General features: G+C 34.7%; 1 protein-coding gene across 1 annotated transcript; it reads left to right on the forward strand.

The window, feature by feature from the left end:
• Window positions 1–5: 5 nt before the first annotated feature.
• Window positions 6–12,453, forward strand: LOC129282462 (stabilizer of axonemal microtubules 4-like). The gene is made up of 9 exons (XM_054918359.2): window positions 6–282; window positions 1,489–1,769; window positions 3,100–3,253; window positions 3,916–4,108; window positions 4,828–4,940; window positions 6,185–6,256; window positions 6,712–7,091; window positions 8,404–8,568; window positions 9,729–12,453. The coding sequence occupies exons 2-9, from the start codon at window positions 1,540–1,542 to the stop codon at window positions 9,829–9,831; spliced, it is 1,410 nt and encodes a 469-aa protein (XP_054774334.2). The 5' UTR covers window positions 6–282; window positions 1,489–1,539; the 3' UTR covers window positions 9,832–12,453.
• Window positions 12,454–13,424: the final 971 nt, after the last annotated feature.

Raw genomic sequence — 13,424 nt, forward strand, 5'->3', positions numbered from 1 at the left:
TTCATGAGCACGACACTCCCAAAATAGCGCATGACGCCACGTTGTAGCGTATTCTTAGGCAAATATTGTATACTCATGAATATTCATATTTTCCCGAGAGCACATGTTGGTTACTCGTAGCAACACAACACACAGATCGCTTCCGTATTGACGGAGCTTGTGTTGTGGTGTTTTGTGTAGTGAAAGAACTCGATCATAAGGAATTTGCTGGATGTTTCTCCTTAATATTTGCCTTTTCTGCCAATCCAGGGACTTTTAGGGAACAACTGAGCAATTTTCCAGGTAAAGTAGTGAAGATACTTGTGTAGTTTCATCAGCCGTTCGTGTAAAAGATTTTATTTAATGAAATTTATAATTTTTATTTTCATTCATTTTGAGCCCGATTGCAAAAGGCGTTTTTGCATTGGACTTTGGAGCTTACTCTGTAGCTTTGTAGGTCATATTCTCATATTTTCCCCATGTGTTGTGAATATGATAATCTAGTGAGCCTTAGTGGGTGTTTTTCTATATCAAAGCACATAGTGGGTTAAATAGCTAGGCCACTCAATATCATCATTTTATCATCACGCAGTTTAGGATGTTTCAGTTTTTTATAACTATTATAACTTAGCTCATGATGCGGTGCAATGGATCAGTGTTGTTAAATTAATTATTGATTTGACATTGAACAGTGGTATCTTGATAACCGTGGTGTAAGCTAGGCTTTTGACTTGAAAAAATCCAAAAATTAAAGAGAATGAAAATGAGAATAACAAGAGTGAGTGAGAACAGGAATTAAGAGAAAGAAAATCTAAAGAGACAAAGAAGAAAAGGGATGAGAAGGTATTAATGATGGTGATGATGATGTTACAGTCAGATGTTATGATGATCATTGGCGGCGGAAGCCAAAAAATTTAGGGGGGTCCACCTGAATTTAGGGGCGACGCAGGTAACAAAATTGACCAAAAAAAGGTAATCAACACAAAATTTAAGGGGGGGCCTGTTCCCCCCCTCCGCTTCTGCCGCCTATGATGATGATCATGGTGATAATAATAGCAATGATCATAGTGATAATGAAAAAGATGATGATGATGATGTTGGTGATGATGATGATGATGATTATAATGATGACATAATTTTGATAATGATGGTATTATGATGTTGATGAGTAGTACATGTATTTTGTCTTGTCTTGTCGTTAATACCCACAATCATTGTATTGAATATTATGGATATTTTTTCTTATATAATTATATTGTATATTATATTATTATTATTATAATTTATTATTTTGATATTTCATGATTAAGATGATCATATTTTATGATAATAATAATGATTGATGATCATCATTGATCATCATGAAGATCTAATTTCATCCGAAAGGACATTAGGTAATATTCATACTTTATACTAGCAGTGGTGATTCATGTTAGGCAGATAAGGATGCAATAATGTAATATTCTCAATATAATCTATTTTTTCTTTTTCTCTCTCTTACATCCACAGATCAACTTCACCCCTCTCCTTCGTCATCCATCCGTCCACTATCTAGCCACCATGGGTAGGTTGCCTGTCGGTCAGCCTACTGCCCACGTCTCCGCCACCCAGGGGCCGGACGCTGACATCATGAAGTTCTATTCCACTTCGTACGCCACCTCCTACGGGGCCAAGCACGAGCCGTTCGTGCCTCGGACGACGAGGCATGTCGGGACTGGATATCAGTCTAACTTCAGGCCGGGAGTCTACTACAGTCAACGTCTTGATGAGGTCGATAACCCTGCTATGGGGTAAGTTTGAAGGCTTGTTAGGGTCAAAGCAGGGGCAGATCCAGGATTTTCCAAAGGGGGGGGGCCACATTTTCCCAATGAAAATATGACAAGCAAAAAAAAAAAGGTTTTCACCTAAAATTGAAGGTCATTTCGTCCACGGAAAATTTGACAAGCAAAAAAAAAGGTCCTCACTTTCAATAGGGGAGGGGTACGGGCCGGCTGTGCCCCCCCCTTCCGGATCTAAGTATTCCTATCAAGATTAAATTTGATAGAAGAATTGGGCCATAGATGTTTAGAAATTCTATTCATAGGGTCGTATTATTTTGTTTCCAAATGAGTGATTATTATTGCAGATTGTTCATGTGCCTAAAAAGGAAATTTAAAAAAAAATTTAATTCATTTCCATGACAATATATTTTGTTGCTGAAATGGTTTAAATTGGTGATAAAGTGAGAATATAACCAATATTTCTACAAAGAAATTGACAATTTTTTTTTCATGAAATTTACTATTTGGTTATCCATTATTGGTTTCTCCATTGGACTTTTAAGTACATGTATTAGAATAATAAGTTGTTTGATTATTTGAGAATGGCTGAAAATTTAAGCATTGAAAATGGATAGGTACTCCTATAGGTTGATAACAATTCAGCATTGTTACCCGTGAATATAGTATATGCTACGAATAGCTTCATGTTTCCATGGAAACACCATGTTTGTTTGTTCGTTTCTGAGTTACCATTATTGGTATGTTTTATACATTAGGGCTCTATCGGCACTATAATTGGATCCATTTCTTTATTGATTATTCATAACTGTGTATAGGCCATGTCAGTGAGGTTTGATATAAGTAAATCAACTTCAAAAATTTGATTAGATTTGGTTTGGCAAACATGAAAATGGAATCTAATTTCAGTCACAGTGAAATTTTTTTTGAATCAGTGAACACTTGCTTTTGTGAAATGCTTATGAACACTATACAAAAATGATAATCTCTTTTATTAGTTTCACTTACTGTTATGCATCTGGATAAAGGGCAAATTGTATTGAACAATAGTTCAATACAGGGAAAGATTATTTTATACTTTATAGTATCTTTTTCCAGGTAAACAGATGTATCTTTCTATGTAAAACAATTATAATATGTTTCATACTTTATGCATAAATATGTTTTGAAAAAAAATCTTTATTGTGCAATTGAATTTAAAAAAAATTGAAATCATCTAAATTAACAAATTTTTTATAACTTCATTTGTTTCCTCCATGTTTTGGTTATTTGATAGGTCATTACGAACTGATGCAGTTATGTTTTTATTACAAATCTGTTCCCTTTTCTTCAAATTTATCAGGAGACTCGTTGGTGACAACTATCACTCCATCACAACAAAGCATTTTCAGCCGTCGATACGATCAGACGGTAAGGATCGATTCCCTGAGAATTTAAACCAAGTGAAGAGTGGTTTCACCCAACAGGATCCCATCACATACCCAACAGTTGGACAAGTAAGTATAAGAAATGATACCACTCTGTTATTACACCATCAAACATAATACTTTATTATGATGTTTTTTATTCAGGGGAAACATGTTTTCTCCAGAGAGTATATATTTTTCAAGGGATACATGTTTCTTCAGGGAATATATAATTTCCAGCTAAACATATGTTTATCAAGGAAGTATATCTTTTTTTCAAGGGAAACATATATATGTTCCTCATGGGAGTATATATTTTATCAGGGAAACATATATATGTTTCTCATGAGAGTATATATTTTATCAGGAAAACATATATGTTTCTCATGAGAGTATATATTATTTAGGGAAACATATATAGATATGTTTCTCCAGGGAGTATACATTTTCCAGGGAATTATACATGTATATCTGTTTATCTAGGGAGACATTTCCCAAGGAAATGATATACATATTCATGTTTCTCCAGGGAAAGATACATGTCATTTCATACTTTATACTATCTTTTTCCAGGTGAACAGATATATCTTTCTATGCAAAACAGTTATAACATGTTTCTCTCTGGCTTGGATTAGACCCTTATTAAATTTAAGTTTCATCGAATAAAACCCATATAATATATCATTCTTTACCTTGACTAAAATCATATTGAATATTGATTGATGATATACGACATTGAATTGCAATAACAGGTTAAGAAAGTATTTGTCAACACACGGGACCACGGACTTGCCCTCAAGATAAATGGTGTTTTACCCAAACACCGCCCTCTCCTGTACAAGCTTCAAGCGAAGGATCCGGTCTCCCTGGAGAACGCAGGACACGGGCCAAACTTCATGAGTACAGAGGGTAGGACCAGATTCACTGGAAGACCCTCAGAAAGAAGTAAGAAAATTCTTCTAAACCTTTCTTCAGTTTTTGTAATTTCCCCCAAAGTATGGTTCACTGTTCCAGTTGTTTAGTATGTCATATGAAAGAAACTGTCCTAAAACTGGACACCTCGGAAGAACAGCCTGTGGCTGAAGAGGGCCATCCAGCCCACGAGTGGAGAAGAAATGAATAAAATAAAGAATAAAAATAAAATGTAAGGCCTTATTTGCTGGAAATAATAAAGTGAAAACATTAAAGTGAGATGATAAGATCATTTTGATTGCCACATGTATTCTTTTTCGAAAGGAGAGCACCGTTAAAAGCCAAACAACAAGGATATATTGTGGAGTGGCAGAAAAAAAAAACTTGTATTGATCAATTGATGTACTTTGCAATTTTACATGAAAATCTATCTAAAAAAATAATAAAACATCACTGAGAGATTGTCTGGCATATATTAAAATGTAGAATTCATATTTTTACAAAGAATCAATGGTTGAAAAAACATATATGGTTGAAATAATTTGACAGGGAGATGCAGAGAAATCTAGCATACGGTAACCTTGTGTGATGATATTCCATTCTTGTAAAGCATACACCATATACATGTACTACTTTATCATCTAGATGCATATCCAAAGGACTTTGGCCCAGCACCTAATTTTAGATGCATACGTCAACTTGCACAAGTTTGAATTTTTACATTTTTTTTTGTTATTTTGTCTCTTTTTCAGAGGATTGTTCAACTCTGACCGTGGGTCCGAAGGAAGGGTCTGGCTACACTCATGCTTACAATGTAGAACCAGTCTCATTCAATCCTGGCTCACCATTCAAAAATGACATACCTGTAAGTTCAGTACACTGCATATGTAAAATTCATATAAGTACTTAATGCATATGAAGTCAAATTGCACAAGGCAATATCCATATGTAAAAATACATAAAAACAAAGATGCATGAGAAAAATTCACATAGGAAATAATTGCATAAGTCAAAATACATATGCCAAAATACATAATGTTGAAATGCCTATAGCAAGTTGCATAAGTCAGAATTTCACTCTTGCCTATGATGTAGAACATTATCTCACTTAATCCTGGCTCACCCTTCAAAATGACATGGCTGTAAGTTCAGTACACTGCATGTTAAATTCATAGAAGTACTTGATGTATAAGTAAAAAATGGATGAGTCAAATTGCATAAGGCAATCTGTATATGTAAACAGTACATAAAATCAAAGATGCATATGTAAAAGTCATGTAAGAAATAATTGCATAAGTTAAAATACATACTTGCATAGGTCATTATTTCATCATACCTATTTTCATTTCATCCTGGCTTACCCTTCAACAACATGCCTGTATGTTCAATATAGTGCATATGTAAAATGCATATAAGAAATAATTGCATAAGTCAAAATGCATATGTAATAAAGCATTAGTCGAAAATGCACAAGTAAATTCAATATAAGAAATAATTGTATAAGTCAGTATGCATACAACAAAAATGCATTTTAAGCCAACATGCATAAATAAAATGCAAAAGTCAACTTGCATAATATGTCAAATTTCATTAAGGAAATGCACATGTCAGAAGATAAATTTATATTGTATATTATGTCAGTGCACATGTATAACTTAGATTTATACAATGCAACACTAAAAACTACAAAAGAAAATATATTTCACAAGTTATACTCCTATACACGTAAAGGAAGATGAAAAAAAGAATGCTTAAGTCGTGGTATATTGTAAATCTTTTTAGCGAGCCAGAATCAAGTGAATTTCCTCTTATATTTAATCTCAGAGCAGTATTAGATAAGTTCTCAAACATTCACAGTATGTAACGACATATGACAAATCAATTCTCTGAGTGTCGTTCTAGATATTGCACTTTAATAAAATTACTTTTTGTGGTAGAATTTTATCATTACAGCTCGATGAGATAGATCTAATGATATGTTTAATTTGCAATGAAAGTTTTTGTTGGCATACATGCACAACAATATCAGTTCACTGGTCTTAGGATACATAAGGATGTAGTATGTTTATGAACATGATTATTTAGCATTATGACTGTCTATTTATACAGGGAACCTGGACTGGCAGACCAACGGGAACTAGCGTCATGAAGACAAGCTTCCTACCATCACAACGACCAGCGGTAATTACAAATTGCCTTCACTCATTTCTATGATAAACATTATTTATGAAGAAATTTACATTTACGAAAAGTTACACCATTCTTACTCCTGGTGCTTTCGCAAAGAGTTGAGCCCACACACTTGATATGTAACGTGCAATCTTATTGATATGCGGTAGTGCGCGTCCCTTGTGCATGATCCGACCAATGTGGCAATGTGTTATATACGTCAGCAATGTAATATATATAAGTCATCAGTACGATAATGTACTTGACAGTCATGTTTTACTTGATAGTTATCCTCCTTATGGCAATTGGATAGTATTTTTGTTCTTTCTCTTTTTTGGGAGATCAAAAGACAATAAATTATATATTTTATTCTACTCTGTTTAAGAAGTAAAATAAACACATTTTTCCCAATAAGCTAGATCTATGTTTTCATTAATGATTTTTACCTCGATCCATTCAATTAACAGGGAGATGAAAGACTACCCATCATCACGAACCGTTCAGATCACGAGACCGGCTTCACCCACGAGAAGGCTAAACCCCTGTACGTCAATCGCGTCATGACGGACGCCTACACGAAATGGGACCAGGTTCCGAGCCGGGTCGAGGACCGCATCAAAAAGGAGGATCCAGCAGAGTACCTCAACATGACCAACCCAGACAACCACTCCAGCATCTTCAAGAAGTCGTTCGAGGGCCAGCAGAGACCGTCGCCGAGTGCCAACGAGAAGCAGGGCAGGTTCTTTGTCGGTAACAAGGAGATGTCCGGATACAGCGACAACAACGACAAACCGCAAGTACAGATCCCCATTGAGCCATACAGATGGATAACCCACTATGATACCAAGTAAGTTGCCTGAAGTAGATTCCTGTGACATTTTCTGTCGAGAATAATTTCTACCATGAAAATCCCAAGCATGCAATATATGTAGCCAAACATAGAAACTATCCTTAAACCAAAAACTGAAACTTAAGCAGAAATATATAAGCTTGAATTTGTGGAGATGAATTGAAACATCCAAATTATCTGAGGAAGGAATTATTTCATCATTTTCATTTGTTTGAAAAAGATATTTATTCATGGAACAGTAATCATCTTAATTTGCTAGCAAACATTAATAGGAATTGCATACAAGTTTTTTTTAAGCATCCTTATAATAATATCCAGTGATTGCAACAGAATTATTTTCACTAACTCACAGACAGTACATGTTGTTTCGTAAGTGTCCTTTAAAAAAAAGGTTCAGTTGATTTTGACAATATATATTTCTCCTAACTCTCATTTATAGTATAGCACTAAAGAATTCACTGAGGCATGCTAAACTCCTGATTGATCAATACATCTATTCATGCAAATCACCTGCTTTTCCCCCTAAGCTCTATTGTCAGATTTTCTACTTGATTGGTTCAGGCCTCTACTGGCTCCTAGCAAAGATAGACTGCCACCATGTTGATAAAAGTGCATCGTGACGGCTTTATTCAATCAAGATTATTACTTCCAAAATATCTTGATCCACTTTTACAATGAAAATTATGTTATTCATATCAGATTGTAGTTGAGATATATGTAGGTAACTGTCATGAAACAAAATCAAGAACCTGTTTTGGGAGCAATGGAGAAAAATAATTCCACAAAAGACTATATATAATCCTGTATCCAAAAGCATTGATTTTATTTCTCAAGCTAATTTGGATTTAGCTCCTTTTGGAAGTGAACTAAAAATATGTGCAATCAATTTCAAAAGCTCAGGTATGGAGCCAGTGGTTACATGTATGTGGTAATTTGCATGACATTTGATATTAGAAAAATTCCCTGTAAAAAAATCAACATGAAACATACAAACAAATGTCATATCACACCACCCATAACCTTTTTAATGATGTTTCTTAATATTTTGGAAAATCCAGGGGACAATTTCATTGAAAAGGACTTGTTGGACGTTTTGTCTGACAAATCTTTATTTATCCAACAGTTACCATGGTAACTGTGCTTCTCATATAGCCAATGAAAATCAAGGAAAGATGTCAGGTAACCAATGTTGATGAAACAATTCTATGCATACACATATGGGACCTCCTATGATAGATCAAAACAATTACCAATGATCGATTATATTCTGTTTAATCAAACTATTTATTTCTATTAACTTATTTTCTAGGTTCTATGACATGAACCCCAAAGGCAAGGCCCGAGCCGGTAGGACCTTTGGCGGCGTGATGAAACAGCTTCCGGACGGGTTCACCAAGAGTACCTCAGTCCACTCCTACGGCCCCGCCCTGGACACCACCCAACAGCTGAGAGACCTCCACCCATATGTTGCAAGGTAAGATACACTGCGAAAACATTGGTGTTGTAAATACACCACTGGTGTACATACAGGACTACACTAGTCAACTCCATGGTGTTTTTGTACACAGGTGCAGATTTGTGACGTTTCTATTCAACTGGGGGTGGGGCAACATTAGATTATTCCCCCTTACCAATAGACTCACCCTCCAAATCTCAGTCAGTGTAATTCAACACAAGAGAGTGTTATTGTAACACCTTCGGTTACTACTTCAGTATCCTTTGTTGCAATATTTTCAAACTTTAGTGTGTGCAACTTTTCATTTAATTCCATCAACTGGTGTTTATCTCCAACACCCTAGTTCTTGTCGGCTGTATTCTCAAAAGAGGTTTCAATAAGCCAGTTCACGGTTAGCTCATGATCATCTTTTCTCTAATGACCTTTGTGATTTTTCATTAGGATAAGCACTATCATTTTCAAATGTAGATGTTGCGTAAGCTTTACCTGTAGAGTATTCAAATTCTAAGAACAAAAGGCATATTGTATAGACCAGGTGACTAGAATAGTACATCAGGGATAAAGTTTGGAAATCTGTTTTATTGTCTGCCTTTGGCACATTTGACTATTGTTTTGCTACTGTCTAATACCAGTGATTATGAAAGCTCTATTTATTACTCTTTAGCTTGGATGTGATAAATTTTTTGAAAGGAATACATGAATAATCATCAAATCACAAATGCCTATGTCAGTGAATTTGAAAGCCACCTTCATGATTCTCTCCAATGACCTTTTTCTGCTCGTGCGCAGTTTACAACCGTGAACAGGCTTATTATACCATGGTACAAAACCATGGATTATACAGATTTCTCGTATTACCGCACTCCCCTTTAAGCGCCCTTTACCAGAAGCGTGCATTTCATTCAATTTTTCATTTTGTTTTAGATGAAAGGAGTATAATTATGTAATTAAAAATCTGCATAGTCCATGCTTTTGTACCATAGTACAATTGAAACCTCGACCTTTTGAGAATCTGGGCTCTAAGTGATTTCCTCAGAAGAGAAGAGACATATTGTTACCTCTCTTTCCTTTTGGTCAACTGAAAGAAAGACAATAATTATTTTATGCTACTGCCATGATGTTGAATATAATTAACATTCACTCACTTTCACGATAAATGTATCTTCTTCTCTTTATAGGAGCATCAAGGCCCGAGACGTCTTCTTCGATGACCACACCCACGATGCCAAGAAACATGTGACCATCAACCCAATCCCACAAGTCCTTGCGGCTTCCTGTTAACTTCTGCCATCGTCAGTTGACATGTCCCATGATATAAATATTTGACCCCCCCTTAAAGATTTACATATTTGACCCCCCCCCCTTTAATAGATATATTTAAAAAAAATTCTTCTTTGAATACATTAAGATTTGAAAAATGTGAATAAAAATATGTTATCATATGCCCCTATTTCAGATAGCTTTTTAACACATACCTATAGGCCTGTATTCTCAAAAGAGGTTTCAATCGTACCACGGCACACAACCATGGACTATACAGATTTCTTGTACTTGATTACAATTATTTAATCAGGTCCGCTGAGAAAAATTCAATAATATGAGCACTTTTTGCAAAGGGCGCTAAAGAGAAGCTCGATAATATGAGAAATCTGCATAAACCATGGTTTTGTACCACGGTACAATTGAAACCTCTTTTGAGAATGTGGGCCTTGAAGTCAGAACTGCTTTGACAGTGTATTTCTGCAGGAGTCCCACTTAGCCTCTTTCCTTTTGTAATTCTCCCACTGTTCTATGTATGCTATAATGGAAGGATTAGAAAGATAAATAAGCTGAGCACGACTCCTGTTGGAAAACACAACCAACACAGAATCTGACTTTTATTAAGGTACCTTAAGAATTATATAACATTAAAGGTAAATTAAAACACTAAGTGCAACATAAAAGAAAGCATAAATATTCTGAAGAAATTTGTATTGTATTTTTATTTTGTCATTTGGTTAAAGAGATTTTTTGGATGTCTTATCTGGGTGATATTTATAAAATGCAACTAAATAAATTCAAATAAAAAAAAAAATCTATTTTTTTTCAGTTTGAAAAGGCTAGAATAGACATGCTTTAAGATCAAACTGTGAACATAACTTCACCGTAAAAAGACACATTGAGATCAAATTTAAGAATATTTTGTGTACGCAACACTAATTTCTGGAGTTTTAATTGATTGAATATGAAAATTAAGTCGAGATACATATTCCTTGCCAGAAAATATATTTTTTGCATTTAATAGTTATCATTTTCATTTGGACAGGTATTTGAATGATCGTGCATGCATTTAGACACCATATGAATGGTGTTTGCATATAATTTTAATGGTATTTAAATATCTGAATGGTAGTTAAATCATATGTATTTTTATCCATTTGTAAATTATCAAATGTATTTTGTTAATTTCTGATACCTATAGCTTTTCATTCAGAGGGCATTTTTTTTGTTTACAATATATGAAGTTTATGTTATGTTTATTTTTTGCTGCAAGATAGCTCTATATGTAAGCTGTTCAGTTGAATTTTGCATATAACTGAATTATTCTGTGAAAGAAGTGATAGTTGTAATGGTGCCAAAATTTTTGATGATTAATTTCATTTGGCATTAAGCTTTTAAATTTTTATGTTGGGGTTTGATATTTGATATTGTGGGTGTTTTCTTTTTACCTCCAAATAATAATTGGGAATTGATTTTCAATTGGAATGTGTGCTGGTTGAGGAATAGTGGAGTCGGAAAACTGATTATGTGCTGATGTGCTTTGAAATATTCTGGTAATCTCAAATCATTAATCAGTTTCATTATGGAATGCTATGCAATTTCAAAATGTAGATATCTAAATTTTTTTTTTACTGAATTCTGTAATATGGAGCGTTGTAGCCCAGTGGATTTGTCTCCGGACTTTGAAACAGAAAGTCGTGGGTTCAAATCCCAGCCATTGCATAGTTTCCTTCAGCAAGAAATTCATGCACATTGTGCTGCACTCAACCCAGGTGAGGTGAATGGGTACCTGGCAGGAATTTATTCCTTGAAATGCACCGAGTGCAGGAAGGCTGCTTGAGCTACAGCTGAGGTAATGATATCCAAGTCCTTTGGAAGCGCATAGAGACATTATTCATAAATGTGATATGCGCTATACAAGAACTGTCTATTATTATTATTGTTAATAGTACAACTATCGATAGCAATAATGTCAAGAATATAAGAAATCAATGACATTTTTCCTTGTAGATATTTTAATGTATGGACACAAATCTTTTTTTTATTGGAATGGAAAATGGCACTTTTACAACTACAATCCTACTTATTGCAGGCAATAAGACTCATATTATGTTCAGCTCAATGTATCTATTGTTATTTAGATGTTTCTAAATTTACTTTGTAAATAGTCTTTATTTTGAGCAATAATGTATTCAGCAATCATACTCTTTCAATGCTGTAGTAGAATGCTACTTGAATTTTGGAAATGATTATGCATGCATTTACCAATCATGTAAAGTTATTCTAGTGTCCCTTTACACAAAATGTTTGGTGAATATGACTCTTTAAAAATCAATTGTAACTTGACTTTCAGCCAATTGAAATCATGCAGTGGGAACTTATGTTTGATTTTTTGAGTTATGATTAAATCTACTGTTTTGTGCAAAGGGCCCCTGGTGGAAAGCTAATATTCTACCTTGTATTTGCACGAATGAAATACTTTAATACGTCTTCATCATCTATTTTTCTATCATGTTCATATTATATGCCATGAAATATTGTCATTGATGGCAATGTGATTATTTAAAGTGTGCCAGCTTGCTGTAATTTTTTGTAATGCAGAAATAATGAATAATAAAATTGTTTGGATGAAATGTAAAAGAATTCCTGATTGTCTTGGCAAATTCATCAAACTCGAGTATCTACTTGAGGCATTTTCAATGAGTATGTGTGGATACATGAAGTAGATGTAATCGAGCGTTGTGGCCCAGTGGATTAGTCTCCTGACTTTGAAACAGAGGGTCGAGGGTTCAAATCCCAGCCATGGCGTAGTTTGCTTCAGCAAGAAATTAATCCACATTGTGCTGCACTCAACCCAGATGAGGTGAATGGGTACCATATCAAGGAATTTATTCCTTGAAATGCCGTGCGCGTAAAAGCTGCTTGAGCTACAGCCAGGATAATAATATCCAAGTCCTTTGGAAGCGCATAGAGACGTTATTCATGTGTTATGCGCTATACAAGTACTGACTATTGTTATGGAATGAATTGTGGGTGCGTGCGGGTTGGCAGTAAGTATGGACATGGAAAGATGTGTGTATGAGCATGTTATGTTAATATTATAATAATAATGGATATATAGAGGCGCCATAGCGTGTACAATGTATGAATAATATTTTAAATTTGCAATAATAACCACAATCAGTCATTCAAGATAAAAAAGGGAAATTAATCAGGAAAAAATGTCTTCAGGGAAGATCTGAAGCCAAGAATACTGGAAGCATTTCTTATTGGAAGAGGGATGGCATTCCAAGTCTTGGCAGCTACTACAGCAAAACGTTTTTTCGGTAGAGAAGAGTTTCGACAAGGGAATGCAAAGTCTGCATGTGTCAGTGATTGAACGAAGATTACGAGAGGGTGTGTATACTTTGATGGTATTATTAAGATATTCAGGTGCTAATTGATTCAGAGTTTTGTATACATATAAACAGACTTTAAACTGAATATGTTGGAGTTCCTTAAGTAGGGGTGTCGTATGAGTTCGGGATCCAGAGCCAAAAATGTTGCTTTGTATGTTCAAGAGTGGATGTGTATACCTTATTTCAATTATGATAATGGGTATGTGTGTGGGAGAG

Source organism: Lytechinus pictus, unplaced genomic scaffold (genome assembly GCF_037042905.1).
Source record: "Lytechinus pictus isolate F3 Inbred unplaced genomic scaffold, Lp3.0 scaffold_20, whole genome shotgun sequence".
NCBI lineage: Eukaryota > Metazoa > Echinodermata > Echinoidea > Temnopleuroida > Toxopneustidae > Lytechinus > Lytechinus pictus.

Excerpts from the sequence above, each read along its gene's own strand:
- LOC129282462 (XM_054918359.2), top strand. The coding sequence starts at position 1,540 with ATGGGTAGGTTGCCTGTCGGTCAGCCTACTGCCCACGTCTCCGCCACC. Across the intron at positions 1,770-3,099 it reads GTCGATAACCCTGCTATGGG|GAGACTCGTTGGTGACAACT; the intron begins GTAAGTTTGAAG and ends CAAATTTATCAG. Across the intron at positions 7,092-8,403 it reads ATAACCCACTATGATACCAA|GTTCTATGACATGAACCCCA; the intron begins GTAAGTTGCCTG and ends CTTATTTTCTAG.